This window comes from Protopterus annectens, chromosome 7.part0, assembly GCF_019279795.1.
Source record: "Protopterus annectens isolate FY-2018-M chromosome 7.part0, PAN1.0, whole genome shotgun sequence".
Taxonomy (NCBI): Eukaryota; Metazoa; Chordata; order Ceratodontiformes; family Protopteridae; genus Protopterus; species Protopterus annectens.
In genome coordinates this window covers 1,287,178,535-1,287,202,940 of record NC_056739.1, presented here as the reverse complement: position 1 = coordinate 1,287,202,940, position 24,406 = coordinate 1,287,178,535, and the positions used below count along the sequence as shown (strand labels likewise).

At 41.3% G+C, this 24,406-nt stretch overlaps 1 protein-coding gene across 1 annotated transcript in view; it reads right to left on the bottom strand.

Moving 5' to 3' along the window:
* Positions 1-24,406, bottom strand: part of UBA3 (ubiquitin like modifier activating enzyme 3) — a gene marked incomplete in the record, with an annotated part of 1,621,434 nt that overhangs the window by 559,873 nt on the left and 1,037,155 nt on the right. Inside the window, 1 exon segment of the mRNA XM_044077904.1 lies at positions 20,421-20,576. Coding sequence (XP_043933839.1) covers positions 20,421-20,576 — 156 coding nt within the window.

The window sequence follows — 24,406 nt, the reverse complement described above, 5'->3', positions numbered from 1 at the left end:
TGTAGATCAGAGTTCACTTGCTGTGTGCTGTATCTTTAAGAAGCATGTCAAAGACGTAACATGCATGTATAAATGTTGAGCATGTTGCCATTCCTAGTGCCATTTTGAGAGCGCAGCCAAAAAGTAACCATGTATGATTCCAGCAGTTAGTTTGTATACAAGTTACTTAAGTTAGTCAGTAATCTTCTACCGTGATGTGTTTGTATAAAATAAAGCTGCCTGAACAGAACCCATGAAGAGTCTACTATTGTGTCCAAAGTAGGAGTGTGACATGGTGTCAGAGCCAGTATCGCAGAGAGTAGTATTCGGAGCCATGAGGTGCGGAGATGACAGTGAAGGTAAACTAAGAGAAATGGGCAATAAAAAGAGCCTGAAAATAATTAAAGGTAATGAGAATACGCACAAACTACTTGTTTTATTAAAAAAAAAAAAAAAAAAACAGAGCATTACAAGGGCACAAACTGCATTATTAAACAAGCGGGAGGTGCAAAAAGTTTCTTAGCTAATTGAAATGTTTAAAATAACATCTGACAAAATGATCAGAAAAGTAAAATGAGCATGTTTAAGGGCAAAACAGGCATGTTTAGAGGAAAACTAGCACAAGAAAATGACAATGGGCATGTAAAGAGGTTAAACAAGCAAAACACATAATAAGGGCAAAAAGGGCACATTAAGTGCAAATAAAGCAAGGCAACTGTTTTTTGGCAAAGTGCTGTGTTTGGGCATAACTACGGCTTCGTATTGTGTTAAGGGCATAACTAAAGTTATTCGAAGTATCTCAAAGTGTGTAAAACTGGTGTGTGCTTATTACCGTGTATGTATTCAGAAGAGTTATTTGTATGAAAAGTGCAACTACTTTGTGAATTGCAGTCAAAGTATAGCCATTTTGAGAAGTTCTTATGCTGGGTATGTCTATTTGCAAAGTGTCACCATTACACAGTGTTTCTTACACTTTAAAAAGTTGCCTAGCAATGTACCGCCATTTTGGGGAATTTCAGTATGTGGTGTACAGTTTATACGTGAAGGGATAACTTCTTCGCAATGTTGTTGACTCTGAGCTTCTCTTGCCCAGTTCACTTGCATCGTGAAGTTACTTGAAATGCTTCTTAAAATGGGATACATACAAAGCTGCTGAGAGTAGGCTCCAGAATCCACAATGAACTTGAAAAATACCAGGAAACGAATCTATGCAGAACTGCTTTATTAAAACACACTAGCGCTTTCACAAAATGCTTATTCAGGTGTAAAACTGATACAAAAAACCACACCTTAAATAGCCAGGTTGAATAATCACATGATGCACTCTAACTTTTAAAAGGGAGACCTTAAAATCAGTTTAAAGCATACATATACACTACATATACACTATTAATAAAACATACACCCTGCATAAAGAACAGATATATAATAATATATATATATAAGCACATTCTAATGAGCATATAAGCATATTTAATAAACAATCTACAATTATTATAAAATAGAAAAATAAAAAATATAAAAAACAAATAAATAAATAAAAGACAGGAATTACCTATGTAGAGCTCTTTTACCAAGAACAGGCTTCAAAGGCACCTGTTCATTTAAACCATGACCATAATTGGCTCTAAGCATGACTATCCACCTAGCCTCTACTTCCTCAGTTCTAGCTCTAATATCACCCACTCTAACACTCTCATATGTCCTAGAGACAACCATAAACATAAACTTATGTTGTACACCCATATTTTGTACATGCTTAGCTAAAGCATAAGTATTACTCCCTTTACCTATATGGTAATAATGCTCTCTTATTCTATCCTTTAGAGAACGATCTGTCTTGCCAACATAGAAACATCTACAGGCAACACAGTTAGCTAAATAAATCACGTGCATAGTTTCACAATCAGCCTGAACCCTGATGTCATACACTCTGCCTGTGTCAGGATGTGCAAAGAAAGGCTCTTTATTAATGTACTTGCACTGCGAGCATTTACCACATGATCTAGTACCAGGTACTGTCGGGGCATACTTTACTTCCTTAACATTACATAACCTTTTTCTTAAATTCTTCTTATTCTTAAAAGTGAACTGAGGTCTGGGGCCTATAATTTCACTTAATTGCGGATCAGTTAACAGAATATCCCAATGTTGGCTAATAATTTCAGTATACCTCATAACATCTCTTGAGTAAGGAATACAAACCTTAATATTATTTGCTCTATTGGTATTGCCACCAGCTGACCTTTTTGAAAAATATGGTTTGGCCCTACTCTCTCTCAATTTAGAGACTTGAGTAGCATTATACTCTACCATCCCATAATCATAACCTCTCTCTGTAAGCTCATTAATGGTCTTATGTTTCTGCTCTTCAAATTCACTATTCTTTGCACTCAATCTAGAAGCCCTATAGAATTGATTCTGGACTACATTTCTAAAGACATAGTCTGGATGCATGCTATCCCTAGATAGCAAACTATTAACGTGACATTCCTTTCTATATAGTCTAGTTGACATCACACTAGAACTGTCCTTTTCCACTATCACGTCCAGAAAATTTATACTAGCATCTGAATAGTTCAAAGTGAACCTCAAAAAGGGGGTGGTATTGTTAATGTACTCAACAAAACTCATTAGTTCTAAAACAGAGCCTCTCCACAAAATAAAAAGGTAATTTACAAACCTTCTATAAAAAATAATTAAATCTTTAAAAGGCCCTTCTTCTAAAAAAATCTGTCGCCCATTTCATCATAACAGGGTTCGCATAACTATTCGAACAGGCACTACCCATCGCCACACAATTCTTCTGCCAATAAATCTGATCACTGAATAAAAACACATTATTCAGAAGAACAATAGACATCAAATCAATGTATAAATGAGTTTCATTCATACTATATAGATTACTACTCATCAGTTGTTCTTTCAAAAAAGCAAGCCCTATATCATTGGGTATTACTGTGAATAATGAAACAACATCAAGGGTAACAAACAAATATTCCATATTCAACATGCCACAGTTAGTGCCTTCATACAGATCACAGAGAAAGTGCTCAGTATCTTTAAGAACAAATACTGAATTATCTATTAAGGGCTTCAATTTTTTCTCTAAAAATACTGAAATACATTCCGTACACCATCCCCTTCCTGCAACAATAGGACGCATAGGGGGCCTAATCAGATTCTTATGCAGCTTAGGTAAACCTTGTATACTAGGGACGGTATAATGAAATACCCTAAGAAACTTGAAGAGATCCTCTGTCAATAACCCTATTTGCAATAAAGACTCTAATGTTTATTAACCAAAATGACCATTGATTGCATATGAACTCTGGTTATTTTCTCATAAAAGTCAACATTATTCAACATTTCATACATTAAACAGTCATATTCCTGTCTATCAAGTAAAACAATCCCCCCACCTTTATCAGATGGTCTAACTACAAAGTTAACATCATTCTCAAGAGCACACAATGCCTCAAATTCAGCCTTGGATAAATTATGTTTTCTACCACTAAAATTTCTATCTTCATAGACTTTATAGAAATCAGATAAACACATTTGTTCAAAAGCATTAACTAATGGTACAGGTTTAGGAATAAAAGCACTTGGTTTTCTCAGAGAAGTTTCTGAAGTATTAGTGTTATGTTTAAACATATACTTCAGTGTAAGGTTCCTAGTAAACATTTTAAAATCAAAAATTATGTCTGTAATAGACATGTTAGCAGTTGGTATAAACGATAAACCTTTACTTAAAATATTGACTTCCAAAGCAGTTAATTCACGTTTTGTTAAGTTAGTCTCTAATGTCTTACTTGTTGAAACGCCTTTTTGATGGTATACACTTTGTTCACTTCTTCCTCGTGCTTCCTCTTGTATCACGTTGTACTCCGCCCTCTGTCTCTGTGCTGACTGTTCTGCCGCTGTGCTCCCTTTCGATTCGATGAACTGTCCCTCATGGGAAGTGGAAAATTCAAATGAAAAAATGGCGCTACTCCATGAGGCTGTGCTGGTATAGCAATAGCTCCGTTATCAGCAGTGGAAGTATTACACTCCGCTTCCCTATGCACTTCAGCCGAAGTAATAATAGTCTTTTTTCTGGCTCCTAAATTAGATGCACTATCATTCTGTGTGCAATTGGAGAGAGGCGCACCTACTAAGGTGCGTGTAGTTTCTCTTGACTGCTCCTGTTGTCGTATGTCAACGCTTTCACTATCAGTTCGTAAATCTACGTCATTGCGTGCTTCATATGAGGCATGAGATTCCTTACTGAAGCTGGTAGGCAAATCGCGAGGCCAGGTGAAAATATTGCCCAATGAGAAATTGCGTCGATCCCTCTGCAATTTATTCAATTTTATCTGTAAAAGTTTACGTTTATATGCACAAATATTACCTACGGTGTCTGTTAATAGTCCAGTCACAGCACTATTGGGATATTTAGTATTAATTTGACCATGTTTCTCTTTAATGGTATCTAAAATTAATACCTCCCTTCCCTTGGCTGCTTGTAAAAGAAGTTTGAGGTAACAAACTGGTAGAAATATTCAGTTTCTGCCACTCACTTAGAAGAAGAGAGTCATTTTCTGTTTGCGCAGGCATCTTTAAAACTCTCAACCCACGAGGTATAAGATTTTCAGCCAAACAAACTTCTAAATGAAAAATCTCATATTGAGTTCGTGCAAGCCTACATAGCTCCTTCTCCAGCATTAAAACATCAGTACGAAGTGCTAAAAAATCAACATCCACTGCTTCCAAGCCTTCTGCTACTAAATTCTTATCAAACAGTGGATTATTCTGTTCTTTCACTTGTGAAATAATAGAATCAAAACTTATACCATTAGTGCAAACAGTCCCAGATGGTGGAATAGGATTATATCCAAGTTCAATTTCCTCAATTACTTCAATTTCACTGGCCATATTCCTGGTGCTAACAGCCAAGTAGAAGCAAATAAGAAAAACACAAAAGGCCAGGCACCAGAAACCTCTGCAGCTGTAAAAAACGAACAGGGTACACACAAAGCTGCTGAGAGTAGGCTCCAGAGTCCACAATGAACTTGAAAAATACCAGGAAACGAATCTATGCAGAACTGCTTTATTACAACACACTAGCGCTTTCACAAAATGCTTCTTCAGGTGTAAAACTGATACAAAAAACCACACCTTAAATAGCCAGGTTGAATAATCACATGATGCACTCTAACTTTTAAAAGGGAGACCTTAAATCAGTTTAAAACATACATATACACTACATATACACTATTAATAAAACATACACCCTGCATAAAGAACAGATATATAACAATATATATATATATATATAAGCACATTCTAATGAGCATATAAGCATATTTAATAAACAATCTACGATTATTATAAAATAGAAAAATAAAAAATATAAAAAACAAATAAATAAATAAAAGACAGGAATTACCTATGTAGAGCTCTTTTACCAAGAACAGGCTTCAAAGGCACCTGTTCATTTAAACCATGACCATAATTGGATCTAAGCATGACTATCCACCTAGCCTCTACTTCCTCAGTTCTAGCTCAGTTCTAGCTCTAATATCACCCACTCTAACACTCTCATATGTCCTAGAGACAACCATAAACATAAACTTATGTTGTACACCCAATATTTTGTACATGCTTAGCTAAAGCATTAGTATTACTCCCTTTACCTATATGGTAATAATGCTCTCTTATTCTATCCTTTAGAGAATGATCTGTCTTGTCAACATAGAAACATCTACAGGCAACACAGTTAGCTAAATAAATCACGTGCATAGTTTCACAATCAGCCTGAACCCTGATGTCATAGACTCTGCCTTTAAAATATCGAAGCAACAGAAACCCAATTTTTTTCCTAGGGAAAGAATTTGGTTGTCCGTTTCTGTTGCTTTGGTATTTTCAGTGCTGTGGTGGAAAGTTACGGGTCGGATTCAGGTAAGTGTGCGATTGTGTGGATGTGAGTGTTAGGGTGGGTTAGGTGAGTTATGGTTAGGGAGCAGGTTAGGTATGTGTGCGATTGTGTGGACGTGAGGGTTAGGGAGTGGGTGAAGAGTGTGCGATAGTGACTGACCTTAGAGTTAGGGTTTGGGTTAAGGTAAGTGGATAGTTAGTGGTGTGTGTATAGTTTAGTGTAGGGTTAGGTGTCAGATTTTAGGTATATGTGTGTGGATTGCTGTTTGTTTGGTGTGCTTGTGTTATGTGTATGTTTTCTGGATCAGTGATTTTTTTCCCTAGGAAAAAAATCACTGATCTGACCGTTCGAGATTGTAAGCTTTCGCATACATAAGTTCGATCTATCAGCATTCGCTTTTTTAAGCGTTCGCTGATCTAATATAGACCCGAGAAAAACAGGGGGTTGGAGGGAGAGTAACCAAGGACTGCAACAGTGAATACACTCAAACATCTACATTTATGGTAAGTGTACACAACTGTACTATGTTCTTGTTGCAGTCATTACATTTGGGTAGATTCTCAAAGCTATGGTTGGGAGGATGGATTTATTCAGCATTAGGACCAGCTATAAGGCCATGCAGGACTGCAGTGGCAAAAGCCAGCTCTGGATTTAAAGAAGAAGGGTAAATGGTAATGTTTGGTGAACGTATGAACTGAGCTCCAGGTAGCAGCTTCTAGAATGTCTCTGGTAAGAACACCTCTGAGAAAGGCTGTAGAAGTAGATGCAGCCCTGGTGGAATGAGATCTGATCCATTGGGGGATGGTTTTCCCATGGTGCATATAGAAGAAATGAATACAATGGCTTATCCATTTGGAAATAGTCTGCTTTGAAATAGCCTTTCCCTCTGCCCCTGCAGCAAATGCCAGCAGTAGTTCAGATTTTCTAAAAGATTTTGTCCTGTTTAAGTAAAATCTAAGTTGTCTGTGCACATCCAATGAATGCAGAATCCGCTCCTTCTTGTTCTGTGGATTGGGAAAGAAAGTTGGCAAATGAATGGTTTAATTAAGAGCCACACTGGATACCACCTTAGGCATGAAGGATGGATTGGTCCTGAGAGACACCCTGTCCGCATGAAAAATAATGAAAGGCTCCACTGCCATAAGAGCCTGTAATTCGGAAATCCTTCTAGCTGAAGTGACTGCTAAAAGGAAAGCTGCTTTCCAGGAAAAAAATTTGAAGTCTGCAGTGGTAGCTGGCTCAAAAGGAGGGAGAGTGAGTTTTTCCAATACAAAATTGAGGTCGCAGGCAGGGGTTGGAGCTCTCCTGGGTGGTCTTAAGTTTTTGGCCCCTCTGAAATACTGCTTTAGCAGAGGATGAGATAAGAGGGGAGGGTTCTGTGTTGTAATGAGCTGAAATGGCTGAGGCATGGATTTTTATGGAAGAAAAAGACAGGCCCTTGTGAAGCATCTCAGTTAAGTACTGTAAAATCTGAGGAATACTGGGCAATGCTGTGCTTATCCATTGTGACTGATTCCAGGCACAGAATCTTTTCCATTTGTCAGCATAAGATTTTCTAGTACTATGCCTTCTTGCCTCCAAAATGACATCCATCACAAATTTAATGAGGGATGCTAAGGGTGAACGCTGCAAGATTCAAAGTTTGGAGCGAAGTGTGCAGAATTTGGTTGTTCTGCTGAGACAGTAAGTAAGGTGTCTGAGGCAGGTGCCATGGTAGAATGTGTGACACATTGCACAGGAGTGGGTACCAGTGTTGGCGAGGCCAGTCTGGAGCAATCAAAATCATTTTTTGTTTGTCCTGTTTGACTTTTAGTAGAACTTTGGAGAGCAGAGGCAGAGGGGGAAAAGCATAGACTGATAGGTTTTTCCAGCTGAAGGATAGAGCATCCACTTTCCAGGCTTTTTTGTGATGAGTTATTGTGCAGAATTTGTCCAACTGATAGTTCTGGGGTGAGGCCAAATATTTATATTTGGAATTCCCCATTTGCGTGTCAGCATGTTGAAAATCCGTGGTTCCAGTTTCCATTCGTGTGGGTCCATGAGATTTCTGCTTAGTTCATCTGCCAGAGTATTCAGCTTTCCTGGCAGGAATTGAGCTTGTAGTTATACTTGATAGGTCAAGGCTGTGTTCCGCAATGCCATGGCTAGTCTGCAAAGGGGGTAGGAGTGTGTACCCCCCTGCTTGTTTATGCACCACATAACTGTGGTGCTGTCTGTCTATCATTAATTGTCCTGGATGAAGGTAGTCCTTGAAAGCGGTCAGTGCATTCTGTACTGCTAGCATCTCTTTTTGATTGATATGAAGGTGCATTTGATTTGGGCTCATTTGCCCTGAATGCACTTCCCTGCCAGATGACGCCCCCAAGCTCAGTCTGAGTCTGTAGTTAGGGTTTGGGCTGCAGGGGGTGGAGAGAATGGCAGTCCCTTGTTTTGGTGGCAGACCTCTGCCCACCATAGGAACTCTAGTTGCAGGCAAGGTATGATAGGAGTCATTGTTTCCAGGCTGTGACAATGCTGACTCCATAAACTTTTTAAGTACCACTGAAGTTTCCTCATATGCAGTCTTGCATATGGAATTAGAAGAATGCAGGAGGCCATGAACCCCAAGGCTTGCAGAATTTGTCTTGCAGACAGCAGGGTTTTTGTGGCCACCTGTTTGAAGTAAGTTACCAAATGAATTTGCTTTTCTGGCGTAAGGTAAGCCATCTGGGCATTTGTATTCAAGCTTGCACCCAGGAATGTAGTTTTTTGAGAGGGTACCAGTTGTGATTTCTTTTCGTTTATGGCGTACCCTAGACAAGTTAGAACCCTTTTTACAAATGCCAGATGTTTTAGAAGAGTGTCCTTGTTTTCTGCCTGAATTAGACAATCATCCAGGTATGGATATATTTGAATATTTCTTTGCTTGCAAAATGCAATTACTGGAGCCAGGCACTTTGTGAAGACCCTGGGCGCAGTAGATAAGCCAAAGAGCAGTGCAGAGAACTGGTAATGCAAGTAGCCTGGTTTGAAGTGGAGGTACCTTCTGCAAGATTCCTTGATCAGGATATGCAAGTAAGCCTCTTTTAAGTCTAGAGTTACCAACCAAGCATCTTTGCCTAGCATAGGAAGTAACTGTTGAAGATTCAGCATCTTGAATTTTGGAATGTCCAGAAATGTTTAGGGTAGGTAAGTCCAGAATGGGACGCCATGATTTGCCTTTTCTGGGTACCAGGAAAAGTCTTGAATAGAAACCTTGTCCCTTTTCCTCTTCTGGTACTGGTTGAATAGCCCCCATGTTCATGAGGGACAGTACTTGTTTCTGGGCTTCTGCCCACTGATTTGGGGGCAGGTCTGGCCATCTGTTTGGGATTGGCAACATGTGGAAAGGAAATCTGTATCCCTGGGATACTATATTTAAAATCCATTTGTCCTGGGTTATAAGTTGCCAGTTCTTTGCATGAAGTGCCAGTTTTCCCCCAAAGGGGCGGCTGAAAGATAAGTGCTTGGTAAGTGTAAAGGGAAGTCATTGAGACTGCTTACCATAGGGAGGTGCCTTATTGTTTCCAGATTTGGAGGAGGAGGAGGCACCCCGTTGTTTTGTTCTAAAAGTCTCTTGTGACTGAAACCTGGAGCCTTTGGAATGTCTAGGTTTGACTTGAGTGGCTCTCGAAGGAACTGGAAAGGACCAGTTCTTAGTAGGCCAGTGCCTACTAAATCTTGGAGGTTGCACTTGTAAGAAATCTTTCACAGTTTGCATAGATTTAGCTTTATCTTCCATCTTTTTTAAAACTTCTTCAGCCTTACTACCAAAGAGACGGTCCTGTTGTAAAGGAGCATCCAACAATTTTGCTTTAACATGATCAGGCAGAGTTTGCTCTTTGAGCCAAGCATGCCTTCTTAGCACAGACCCAGTTACAGCAGCCCTGCAAGAGGCCTCCACAGAATCAAAACCACATTGCAAAGTACATTTTCCAACTTGTTCAGCTAAATGCAATAAATCCTGTAAATCTTTATTTTCCACACAGTCAGAAATTAACATAATTTTCTGTTTAAGCAGTCCCATGATATGCTGTTGATATTTAAGCATATGAAATTGACAGTTTAAAGCCCTGATTGTCAAGGTTGCAGAAGTGTAAACCTTCTTACCCCATCTATCTTGCGCCCTGGAATCTCCATCAGAAGAGGTAGGATTTTTAGAAGTAGAGGCCTTAATGCCCTTGGGACCCTGAGAAATGGTTTCAGGATCTGCAGTAGGATTTTTGAAAAGGAATTTGTGGGAGTCAGGAACCCTGTAGTATCTGTCTGGCTTACAAGGAGCCGGAGGCAGAGAATCAGGAGCCATACTAGATTCTGAAAAAACATCATCAGGAGCCATACTAGATTCTGAAAAAACATCATCAACAATGTCTAGAACAAAAGGTATAGCCAAAGGTCTATGCTGAGGAAGAAGAAAATCCTTAAGTCTCTTTTTAGATAGAGAAATCTCGACTTTCCCAGTGGAAATGTTCCCTTAAGGTATGTTCCCTCAAAAGAAAAATCCTCAGTGGGAGAAGCAGAAGGAATGGAATCTTCTGCATCGGAGTCCTCATAAGTAGGTATAGACAAATCCTATTCATTAGAAGAGTCAGAAGAAATAGAATCCTGTTCAGAAGATTCATAATCAATGTCTTGCTTAGGCCTCTTAGAAGGAGGGGGGGGTTGGCTTCCCCTGATCAGAGTAATTAAATCTTCAGCCATTTTGATCATTTGTTTTTTAGGCATAGGGGCCTGCACACGTGGCCCAGGCATCTGTTTTTTAGACATAGACTTAGATTTTGGCCTTAGTTTTGAAGATGGCGTCGGTCTAATATACAAATCTGTAGGCCTGAAAACACCCTCAGAAGCTGATGCCTGCACAGCAGCTCCAGACCCATCTAAGGTAGAGACATCCACGGGTTCCATAATTGAAGCATCTCCCGGCATACCGGACTCCGAATGGGTCTCAGTAGAGGCCTGCGAATCAGAAGTAGCAGATATCAGGGGCTGCGAAAGCACCTCACTGAGTACCAGCAAACTGGTGACTGGCCTAGGAGAAGCGGCATAGTCAGTTTTGGACCTCGACGGCCTGTCTCTGTCTTTTTCTTTGCATTTTTTAGGTACTCCAGTAGTCTGACTGCTAACCGACGACATTTCTGGATAATTAGTGTGAGCCAAAATATTTAGAAGCAAAAATATAGCAACGTTTAATAGTGCGTTGATTAAATTTAGCACAAAACCGACGGCAAGGTACATTGTGGTCAGGGCCTAGGCAAGGAATACAGTACAAATGAAAATCCTTATGAGGTAATTTGCTTCTCACAAGTAATGCAATTATTAACTTTTACTGACCTCGGTAAGGAGCAAGAAAAAGTTTCCCCAACGGGGTACTTAGCTTTTTCGTTGAAGACTTCGGTTCTGAAACTCGAAAATGAAAATTTCAGGAGTCGGCCGACTGGCACTTGCAAACTGCTTCTGCTTCGGGCACCGCGTGGCAAGAAAGACTGATGTAATGGCGTCGGCTGCATATTTTATACCCCTGACAACCTGACGTCATGGAAGAAGGGACAGCAACCGACACAGGACCCAAGACTTTGTTAATCAGGCCGACTGAGGGCAACCTGCCAGCAGATTACCCAAATGTAATGACCGCAACAGTGAAACACGAAGAACATCTTCCAGTGGTGCATTCTATGGAGTTAGATCCAAAGGTCACTCCAGTGGTCAGACCGACAAGTAAAGTTCTGATAGCTATTGCAGAATAAAGTCAAGGCTCAGCTGGATAAAATGATGCAGCAAGGTGTAATTTGTCCAGCTACAGAACCAACTGAATGGGTGTCATTTATGGCAGCAGTTCACAAAAAAGGCTCAGATGAAATCAGAATGTGTACTGATCCAAGACACGAAGTATTGAAGAGACCGTATCATCCAATGTATACAGTTAAAGAGGTTGCAGTTCTAATACCGAATGCCACTGTTTTTTCTGTCTTGGATGCAAAAAGTTAATTTTGGCAAGTGATGCCCGATTGCAAATCCTCATTTCTAACCACTTTTGGTACCCCACTTGGCAGATACAGATTCCTAAGGATGCCATTTGTAATAAATTCTACACATGAAGTCTTTCAGCGTGCAATGGAGCAAATTTTTCGGGTTATCCTAGTGCCATAATACTAGATGATTTATTGGTTGGAGGCAATAGTGAAGCAGAGCATGACAGAAACCTAAAGAGTTCTAGACAGAGCATGTGAAGTAAACTTGAAACTCTATCCTCTAAAGTGCAAATTCAGGCTTCCAGAAGTTACATACACAAATCATTTATTTACCTGTACTGGTTTGAGACCAGATCCAACCAAACAAGCAGCTATCCTTGAGATGTCAGCACCAGACAATGTTCAAGCTCTACAGGGTTTCCTAGGTATGGTTAACTATTTAGGCAAGTTCATACCAGACTTCAGTGAGTTGACAGCACCTTTAAGAGAAAAAACGTGCAAAACTGTTGCATGGTCATGGTTGGAATACCACCAGAAGACATTTGAAGACCTTGGGCAGAAAATTGCCATCCCACCTACATTAAGATACTATGATGTGAACAAACCAGTCACCCTCTCCTGTGATGCTTCAAAACTTGGTCTAGGTGCAGTTATACTTCAAGAGGGCAGACTAGTAGCCTATGCATCTAGAACACTTACCCAAACTGAGATGCAGTATGCTCAAACTGAGAAAGAATTTTTGACAATAGTAACTGCATGTTCCAAGTTTCATGATTAGATTTATGGTCGAGCTATTCAGACTGAAACTGATGACCAACCTCTAGATACTTCTCTAAAAAAAAAAAGCCTATGCATTCAGCTCCAGCAAGATTACAAAGAATGATGCTCAGATTACAGAAGTAAAACTTAAAAATGGTCTATACAAAAGGCAAACTACTCTATCTAGCTGATACCTTATCCAGATCACCCAGAAATACGACGTAACAGCTTGACGCAGAGAATTTTGACTTGACGTGATGGTAGTGTGTAATTTTTCTACCACTAGGCTTGATGAGTTAAGAGATCACACTAAGATAGATCCAAATTTTACAAAAGCTCAATCACTACATTAATGCTGGATGGTCATAAAAGCAATCTAGTGTACCATCTGAAGTGCAAACCTATTTTCCTTACAGAGATGAAATACTGATGGAAGATGGCATTATTTTCAAAGGTTCTAACATTGTTGTTCCTGCTTCCTTACAAGTATATATCCAGATTTTGCATCGTGGTCACCCAGGTTCCGCATCCACTAACAGAAAAGCAAGAGAATTAGTATTTTGCCCATCATTACTGAGAGACACTGATGCAGTACTTCCTTCTTGTTCAGTATGCAATAGTACTAGTCCGCATCTGCAAAGAGAACGACTTCAGTTAAGTCCAGTCCCTGAACTACCTTGGTCGACAGTAGCCACCGACATCTTTGAGTGGAACAATCAACACTACTCCGTATTGGTAGACTCTTATTCGAACTGGTTTGAGATGGACTTACTACCTAACCTTACATCCACTACTGTTATTACTAAGTTGAAACGTCATTTCTCAGTCCATGGTAGTCCACACAAAGTTATCTCTGACAACGGCACTCAATTTATTAGTCAGTTATTTCAGAAGTTTGCTAGAGAATGGGACTTTTTACATATCCACAGTCAAATGGTCTAGCTGAACGTGCAGTGCAGAGTGCAAAGCAAATACTTGAAAGGTCAAAGTATGACAATACCAATGACTTTTTGAATTGACAGTCTCAGAAATATACCCATTCATGATGTTCTTGGTTCACTTGCTCAACGATTTCTTTCCAGGTAAACCAGAACAACGCTACTTATTAGTTCCAGTTTATTAAGCCCTACAGCTAAGAACAACAGAACCATAAAGGCTCAACTATTCAAGAAGCATTTCATCCAGAAGTCCAGTTATGATAAATTCAGCAGATGTCTTCGTCCATTGAGGGAAGGAGAAACAGTGAGAATACAAACGGCAAAAGATTTTGAACGGACTGGTCATGTTACAGGTATATGTGCCGAGCCGAGACCATACCTTGTAGAATCAGTGGGTATGGCGTACAGGAGAAATCGCAGACATTTACTCCCTGTACCAGAATCATCATCACAACATTGTTTTAATGACACAGACTCTAGATCTCAGAGTGAACCAAATGTTGTTCCCATTCCAGTGTGTTCCTCTCTCAGATTCCTTTCATGAAAGTGACTCAGACAATTCCAAGGCCGAACATTTTACACAGACAGCTCCAGTTGCCAAGTCCAATTCCCAGTTTTATGTCATATGATATGGACAAGTATCCAGGCCCAGTGTGAAATACACAGTAACATGGACTTAACTGTATATATATGCATCTTATCTTGTGTAAATGCAAGATAAAGTACAGTTGTGTACACTTACCATAAATGTAGATGCTCAAGTGTATTCACTGTTGCGGTCATCACCTGTGGGTTATCCCTGCTGTGGTAGCCCTCGGCTGGCCCGAATACCAGAGTCAATGTTTTTGTGCATCGGCTGCAGTCGCCTGTAGTCTGACGTCAGGTTGTCAGTGCTATAAAGAAAGGCAGCCGACGTCATTACATCAGTTTTTCTTGCCCTAACCCGTCAGAAGCACAAAGAAATATGGTAAAGTGGTCCTGGTGGCTAAAAGCCACCATGGGAAGCTTATGTCCCCTAGGGGAAGAGGATATAAGGGGGATGGAGGGAGGGAAAACAAGACTGGAACAGTGAATAAACTCGAACATCTACATTTATGATAAGTGTACACAACTGTACTATGTTCTTTGTGTTTCACTATTGCAGTAATCACCTGTGGGAAGTTTCCCAAAGCTGAGGAGAGGGGGTGGAAGGTTAGGTTAGGTCCCTAAGCATGGATCAGCAAGCCCTGCAGAACTGCAGACGCAAAACCCTGCCCTAGACTTAGAAAAAAGAGGTAGGTGGTAATGCTTTGTGTAAAGGTATGGACAGAAATCCAGGTGGCAGCTTCCAAGATGTCCCTGGTGGGGACTCTGAGGAAGGCTGTGGAAGTGGAGGCTGCCCTAGCGGAATTGGTACGAATAGACTTGGTGGAGGGGTTCCCATGTAGTCTGTAGCAGAAATGGAGACAGTGTGATATCCATTTGGAAATGGTTTACTTGGAAATGGGCTTCCCCTCTGCCCCTGGAGCAAAGCTGACAAGAAGCTGGTCTGTTTTTCTGAAGGGTTTAGTACAGTCCAGGTAGTATCGGAGTTATCTGTGCATGTCTAGCGAGTGCAGAATTCTTTCCCCCTTGTTTTAGGGTTGGGAAAGAAGGTGGGTAGGTGTATGGCCTTGTTGAGGGTCACATCATAGGTTGGTACTAGGTTATCGGCCCTAGGGCCTATACAAGCCTAGCCATAAAAATTCCCTGGCTATTTCTTCCCACACTATTTACTTCCCTGGACCCCTGTCTAGCAGGACAACTGACGTGATCCCTGGGGTGAATTTCCTATCTCCCATCCAATCATCAAGTTTCCTTTTGAAGAGGGCCAAGGAGGCGCTCTGCTTGACATGTATGGGCAGTCTATTCCAGAGTCTGCGGAGTCTCTGGGTCAGTAACCTATCCCTCCAGCATGTTTTGTTCATTATGATGACAAGGTTTAGATCCCTGGAGCGTGTCTCTCTGAGGGATTGGGATTTCTTTAAGTGTAGAATGTCCAACAGTTCTGGTTTTGACATGGCCTTGTATGTTAAGCAGAGATCGCCTCAGAGTAGACGATATGCAACAGAGTATTGGTGGAGTTTTTTTTAGACGGTCAGCATAGGACATCTGCTTTAGGCCTATGATTCTTTTAGGTTTCAGATACCACCTTGGGCATAAAGGAGGGGTTCGTCCTCAGGGAGACCCTGTTTGCATGGAAAATTATGAAGGGCTCGACAGCCATGAGTGCTTGAAGTTCTGAAACCCTTCTGGCTGAGGTGATAGCTAGTAGTAGGAAGGCGGTCTCTTCCAGGAATGGTATTTCAATTCTGTTGAAGCAGCAGGTTCGAAAGGAGGTAAGGTTAGTTTTTCTAAAACATAATTCGGGTCCCAGGCTGGCGTGGGAGGCCTTCTGGGAGGTTTAATATTAGAAGCCCCTCTGAGGAATTGTTTAATCAAAGAATGAGAGAAGAGGGGTAGGTCTGAATCGTAAAGGGCTGAAATGGCTGAGGCATGGATTTTAATAGAAGAGAGGCCACTTTTGAGTAACTCTGCTAGGTAATCCAAGATAAGAGGGATAGAAGGATGCGAGGTACTGGCCCCTCTGGACTGGCTCCAGGAGCAGAATCTTTTCCATTCCCTGCGTAAGATTTTCTGGAGCTGGGCCTTCTGGCCTCCGTGATAATGTCTAGGACCTGTTTGCTTAACAGGGACTACTTGTTAGCTCTTAAAGTATAAGCCATGCTTAAAGATTGACAGTCTGCAAGTCTGGGTGCAGCATCTCCCCCCCACCAGACTCAAGAGGTCTGAGATTAGGGGAAGCTGCTTGGGAGGCTGTGAGGTCAGGCTGCGCAGTAAGGGGTACCAATGCTGTCTGGGCCAATCTGGAGCAATGAGGATGGCCCTTTGGTCTCTCCTCCCTTATTTTGATCAGTACCTTGGGAATAAGAAGCAGATGAGGGAACGCGTACACAAATAGGGAGTTCCAGGGGAAGGTCAAGGCATCCACCTTCCACGCTATGAGGTGATACTCCCTGGTACAGAGAGCTTTTGCAGCTGGTGGTTGAGGTGCGAAACAAAGATATCCACCTCCAGATTCCCCCACTCCTGAGTGATTTGCAGAAAGATTTCCTTATGGAGCTGCCATTCATGGGGGTCCAGTAAGTTTCTGCTTAGGTAGTCTGCCAGGGTGTTGTTGATTCCTGGTAAGTATTGGACAATTAGGTGTAGACCCATGGAGACAGCTGTTAGACAGAGGTTCATGGCTAGCCTGCATAGAGGGTAAGACTGGGCTCCCCCCTGTTTGTTGATATACCACATTACTGTGGTGTTGTCTGTTTTTATAAGGAGAACCCCTGGTATGAGATGGGGTTTGAAGGATGCCAGAGCCTTTTGTACTGCCATCATTTTGTTCTGATTTATGTGTAAGGGAAGGTGCTGGGCATCCCAAAGATCTTGAGTGCACCTGCCTGCTAGGTGTGCGCCCCAAGCAATGTCTGAGGCGTTGGTGGTGATGGTCTAACTGGTAGGGCGGAGGATGATGGGAAGACCCTTGCTCTTGGTACAGGCCTCTGCCCACCAGAGAAACTTGGCCCTTACACATGGGATCAGAGGGAGAGAGGTCTCTAGAAGGAGTGCTGACACCAAAGGTTCTTTAGATACCACTAAAGTTCTCCTGTGAAGCCTGGCCAGAGGAATTAGAAGGATGCAAGATGCAATGTATCCCAGGGCTTGCAAGAACTTCCTCGCAGTGAGACAACTTCTGGAAGCCAGCTGGGTAAAGTAGAGAAGCAGGAAGCTCTGCTTTTCTGAGGATAGGAAGGCCATTTGAGATGCTATATCTAGCAGTGCTTCCAAGAAAATGATCTTCCTGGTAGGAGTTTGCTTTGATTTCTTCTCGTTGATGGTAAACCCTAAGAAAATTAGAAGGGATTTGACAAAGAGAAGGTCCTGGAGCAGCTTTTCTTTGCACTTTGCCTGAATGAGGTTGTCTAGGTAAGGGTAAATCTGTATATTTCTCTGTCTGCAAAATGCTATGGCCGGTGCTAAGCATTTGGTGACTACTCTAGGTGCGGTAGATAAGCCAAAGGGCAGCACAGAGAACTGAAACTGTTGTGATCCTGCTCTGAAGCGCAGGAATTTCCTGCAGGATTCCCTTATGGGGATGTGGAGGGTAGGCATCTTTTAGGTCTAGGGTCACTAGCCAGACATTTTTTGTTAGCATAGGCAGCAGCTGCTACAAGGCTAGCATTCTGAATCTGGAAACCACCAGGGAAGTGTTCGGTTTGGATAGATCCAGGATGGGGCACCAAGTGCTCTCTTTTCTGGGAACAAGAAATAGTCTGGAATAAAAGACTTTGCCTGTTTGATCTGAGAGGACAGGTTCTACTGCCCCCTCGGGATATGAGAGTTTGGACCTGTTTCAATGCCTCTGCCCACTGATTTGGAGGTAAGTCTAGGTACCCTCTAGGAATTGGGAGTTCGGTGAAGAGAATTTGTATACCTGAAAAATGATCTTTAAGACCCATTGGTCTTTTGTTACAGAAAGCCAATTTTCTCTGAATAGGGAGAGCCTTCCTCCAAGCTTTTGGTGAGTGAAGGGAGGGCAAAGGGAGGAGGGGGACTCAATGTGAGTTTTTGCCATAAAAGGGTGGCTTAGAACTCCCTGCCTTTGGGGCGGAAGTGGTCCACTGTTTCTCTGTTGGCTCTGGGATAGGGGCCTGGATGGTCTGTCCCTGCGGGGCTGAACCTGGCCCTGTCTGCTAGGAGCAGGGAAGGACCAGTGCTTAGAGGGGAAGTTCCTGCTGAACCTGGGAGGTTGAACCTGAAAGAAATCTTTTACTGTTTGCATAGATTTTGCTTCATTTTCCATCTTTTTAAGCACCTCTTCTGCTTTTACTCCAAACAAGCGCTCCTTATCCAGGGGTGCATCAATAAGTTTAGACTTGACATGATCAGGGAGAGGTTGTTCCTTCAGCCATGCATGTTTCCTAATGACAGATCCTGACACTGCTACCCTGCTAGAGGCTTCTGGGGCATCATATCCACAGTGTAATGAGTGTTTAGCCACTTGACAAGCAGAGTGCAGTAAATCTGCTAACTCCTTTGAATTGGCACATGAAGTGCATACAGAGTAAATACGTCAAGTTCTAAGCACCCCTAAGCTATGGCCTAGATGTCTTTAAAAGATCATTCTTTAAAGTCAAGTTCATTGATTTTGGACTACAGCCAATCAAGCAGTGGGCTGGGCAGCACAGCACTAACACTCTACAAGGTGGAAGCCTAAGGGCATGCCTCCTCACAGCCCACTATTCATCCAAGGTAAAGGACTGATGTAGACTGTACCCCTTCCTTGATGAGCTCAGGACCTTTGGTAAAATCGGTAATTCACCCTGGATCTGACCACCATGTCTCTGATAGAGGCAGACAGTACTGCCCACACTAACATACCTCCCTGACATAACCTACAGAAACTTTCTAACATAACTCTTCCTAATAAACACCCTTGATACAAAAGGACACAAACTGGGATGGATTGCATGGTTAGGCTTATAAAGACGCTGGTTGTCATTAGCCTAGTAAACAACTATGAACCTATGACCTAGGTTATCCTACCCATGGATTTTCTCTATTACAGTTAGGTTCCTACCTACTGTCAGAGCTTCAGAATCCTTGTGGCAATACTTCAGCTGCAGCCTGGAGCTCAGTGTTGATTCCAGAGCGATACGCTTTCAAATGCTATCATCTTCCTGGTGGCAAAGTCGGACAAAGTGACTCCCTTCAATGTTTCCACATTGCAGTGTTAAAATCTTACTCAAATCAATGCCTCATGTCACACTCTTTTTCAAAACAGTAAAAGCAATGTCAGTACAGAATGGAATAAAACTCAGCCACCATAGGGAAACTTACTGGATCTGTAACTACTCATCCAACATAGTAATTGTTCACCAACATGCAGTAATACTGAGATTTGAAAAAAAATGCATGAGCTGCATAAAAGTACCAGAAATCACAGGGGCTAGGGTCCACTTAAGTAGCTGGAGCAGGATGTCACTGCATGCATCTTCCCCAAGTACAGGATCAACCCAGCAAAATAATGAATTGCTACCACGGGTGAGGATGAACCCAATCCTAGTGTCCAATCTAGTACAATTGTGTGAGACTAGGATAACATTAAATTTAATGGACTCCTCTTGGTACTGAATGTGCTACTTTATCTGGCACATTTGCTTCTCAGGATAACCCTCATGTCCCTGTATGATAAATCTACTAGCTCTTTCAAGTTTACCGCTTATGATATGATCTGCAACAATACTTAGTACACAGCCTGCAAGAGAAGGTAAGGCATTAGCTTCCACTGCAGTGACAGACTGTAAATGACATTTTTCCTTTTCTCATGTCTCACAAATCAGTTTCATCTTAGCACCCCTTGCTGGGTTAAAAAAAAAAAAAAGTCAAAGAAAGGTGTAACATTACTTTTTCCCCAGGAAAAGGAAAGCAGAAAAGTATTGTAGCTGTAGATGCTTACCTCAACTCCATTCTACCTGCAAGCCCAGGGGCCTTTAATTATTTCAATTTCACTGAAACAACTCTTGTACCAAAACAGTGACAAGTTGTCTAGTGCCTGAACCAGTCAGTGTTCGGACACCATTTTACTGGTATTTATAATTAAAAATACACACACTGTACTTATGTTACAATCTACTTAGATAAAACTTTTGCTTGCTGAATTTATGCATCATAGTTATATCCCTGATCTTTCACAATGAAATTTCATGAATCAAAGATTTTCTAAACAAATAAAAAAAATATCAATGTAAATGCAAACTAGATTACCTGTGGTGGATAAAGTTCAAGTGTACAATCTATACATGCTGTCATTCCTGGAAGGATAACTCGTGCATTTCCCTTAAACCCTTCTGTTCCTCCATCTATTAATGGTATTATAGAACTTGTATCCAATACACCATCTTCATAGTTGAGAAGTGACATCTAGAAGAACAAAAGTCTTGAGACTTACCAGGGTTTAAACATAGGTACATTCCTATGGTCGAGACACAAAGCATATTCAGTGCATGGATACTAGCATGTTAATTCACTTTAACTGGGTTAGTACAGCTAAGCAGTGCTGGTCTGCAGTGGAGACCTGAAACTTAAGTTATGACCCAAAATGCACTACGTGTTAAAACATATGCTACCTTAAAAAAAATTAATCTCAAGTGTCTTAATTACATTATCAATCACCTTTATTCTCACAGCATAAAAATATCAAACACAGATGTAACATGGAAATTGCGCAATCATTTTTATTCTTGTGTATCTATGAACCACAGCAAATGAAACATCCTAACTATAAAAGGACAGCAAGCACCAACAGGTTTTCATTGTTAAGACTGTGCTTTTAATTAAACAATTCAGTCAGGTCTACTAATGACTAAGAAAGACAGGTGATAGGACAAGAAACGCAAGGGGAAAATTCTTAAGGCGTTAAGAGAGGGGTGGAATGTGAGAATGAGGAAAATGAGAGGAACAAACAGAACAGGTATAAAAGGTGATGATGGGGGTGGATACTAATTAAGGTTCATTACTTCTATATTTTGGACTAGCAAATGGGGCAATGAAATGCTAGACTTTAGGGCACTTCAGTTTTAAAATGAAGCCGTATTACCAGCAATGACAGTTCAGCTTTAAAAGGATGTGAAGTTCCCCTATGAAACTGAGATACTATTTCTAAAGTATAGCAGTGTTGGGTTGCAAACTGTTCACATTTTCCCTCTACAAAACACAGTTGACTGTGATAGTCCGACTAGGCCAAAACCCCTTTTTAGTGGAGGCCTGGGAAGAAAGGTTCCATGTAAAAATATTAAAACATTAGAAACAGAACAAGAGATTACAATTTTCACACTATTGAAAATGGGTTTGAGAAATGCAAAGTTTCCAAAATATACATAGACATAAATAAAAGAAAACAAATGGCATACACAGATTACATACAAAAATAAGGGCAGAAATGCACATGTTGGCTAGATACACGTGCAAAAGAGAATGGTTCTAAAATATACAGTTAGAGTGATGAGGTGGCACAATTATCCTTGTGCAGAGCAACAGCATAACCAAGAGTTGGTCAAGTATTGTTGGAGTCTGTAATCCAATAAACTCCAATATTATATGTTTCCTCGGAGCTGGGTGTTTCGGCTTGGAGGCCTCACCCAAGCCAGTGTCCAGACTACTTTCTACATCCTCCTCCACCAGGTCTACCCGCAGCTTGTTTGGAGTGTGAGGTGGATACATTGAGACAATTTCTCAAGGTGAAGATTCAGATGGGGGTGCTCCAGCTCCGTCCTCATCCCCTTCTGAATCCGTGAGCAGACATTAGTTGAGTACAAGAGAGAAAGACACCTTATTTACTCAGACCATGCCCCTACATTAGACCACCTTAAAAAGCAGTCAAAAAAACTGAAGGATATGCAATAGAGAAGAATCCCAAATACTTACGGAGAAGGAACTCCTTTAGAGACTGAGCAGCAGAAAAAATTACAGGCTTTATTTGAGAGGTTAAAGGAGATGCCAGAGAATTAGGACAAGATGAAATTAAGAATTCTGTAATCTAGTGGAAGTAAATGTGCAAGAGATAAAGGAAGAGTTCAGAAAATATTTGCAAGGCATGAAGAGGATTAGAGAGCTACATTGTCATAAAGGACAGATGACAGAACAAAAAGAACAGCAGCTGCAAACAGCTAAACAAACAAGTGTAGAATATTTGGATAATATTAATGAATCCTGGTGTACAGCATTCAAATTGCTACTTTTTGACAGAAACCCAACAGCCCTCAAGTTATTGTCACAAAAAACTAAACTAGCTGAAGGTTAGAACAAATAACTAATTTAAAAGATTATGAAAAATTATAATGAAAGCCTGTATAAAAGGGAAGAAATTGATAACAGTGGGGTAAAGAGGCGAAACTGTTTTTGAAAGAAGTTGATCTGCTAAAAAAGGGGAAGCCGAAACTAGCTGCAAGGATTAGATAAAGAAAATTAAATAATGGTTATTCAGAATCAATCTATTAGGAAGTTATCAGGAATAGATGCGATCCTTACAGAGATCTAGAAATTAGCAAGCGTCAGTAAAGCTATGTGAATTAAACAACTTTCTAGATGGGGATGAATTGATTGTCTCAATCTTGGAAAAATCAGTGGTGGCAGTAATTCCAAAAGGTAAACCAACACCACAGTTGACCCTGGATCCTACTTAATAATCTCAGTTTTAACCACAATTACAATTCCATCCTGAAGCCCCATCTGTCTGAGTCAACGGTAGCGCAGGTGAATGCAAAAGATCCCATAGTACTTATCAGAAAGAGGGTAAGGAAGTTCCCTAGTGCCCTGGCCACATTTCTCCTAGTCAGTATAAATAAGACCTTGGATCTCCCCCCTTAAGAGAGATCACTGGCCTTGTGGAAATAACCAAGTCAACAAAGTGTAAATAACAAGAAGTTATGTACTTACCAGAACGTTCCATATGAGTAGTTGTACTTCATTTGTCATCAACCTGTGGGTCTACGGATCCGAATCGGATCTGACACAGCTGCATCAATAGCATCTGATCCGAGCTTCAAGCTCCTCCCCTACCCATAATACCCAGTCTTCTTCCTCCCTTCAGATCGAGTTTGTTGCTCAACAAAACATAAGCCCGAACCAACAAGACCTTACCATTGGCACACAAATTCCTGAGTCATGCATAACAAGGGACATCTCTGGAATATACATCTCCCATATACAAGGCCAGGACAATAATGCCAAGGTCGGGGGAAGGAGGGGGAGATGGTTCAAGACAAATGAAGTACAACTACTCAGATGTAATGTTATGGGTGGCCCGCATGGAAGGATATTCCGGAGCACCGCGGAGCCAAAGGCCCTAACTCCTGGATACCAAGTCTAATTTATAATGTGAAATAAAGGTATGAGATGAAGACCCAAGTAGCTGCAAAACAAATCTCATCCAGCAACACCCTGGATCAAAAAGCCGCTGAAGTGGCCATAGACCTGGTGGAATCTGCTTTGACCTGACCCGGAGGAGAAATTCCTTTGTCTTGCAAAGTTTAGAAGAGGCTAACGAAGACATGCTCTCCCAAACATGAAAATTAGAAATGGCAGCCAGCTGTACTTTAATGGTAGAGGAACTAGCACCTTGTTGAAAGATTCACGCCAAAAAAATCTAACACACTGCTGAGACAGGGGCCATAAAGGGATCCAAGTCTCACTGAGAGGCCATACGGAGAAATGTTTCCACTTGCTACGATATATTTTTCAGGTGGAAGATTTGTGAGCCACCACCAAAATGGTTTTTACTGTAGAGGATAAAGTGGGAGTCCTAATAATCAATGGAACTGGAGCAGCCAAGCAGTGAGTTTCAGATTGTCCGGATCTGGGTACGGAATCCCAGAGGGATGTGAAATGAGATCCAAAACCAGATGCAAGATCCACAGTGGAACTACTAGATGAGACCAAAGGGATGGGAACCAGACTTGACAAGGCCAGAATGGGGCAATGAGGATTATGGTATTCCCCAGCTTGCAAACTTTCTGTAGAAACTTTGGGATAAGAGGTAACGGAGGATAGGCATAAAGAAGACTGGGAGGCCAAGCATGTACCAGGGAGTCTCTAGGGGCTTCCCCATGAGTGGGGTTCAGAGCAAAAAACTCACTGCATTTCACGTTGGAAAGAGATGCAAAGAGATGGCACCAAGGCCGACCCCCGCTTGATGGAGATCCCTTCCGCTACTGAAGGATTCAGAGACCACTCTTTAAGGCATCAGAATAGTC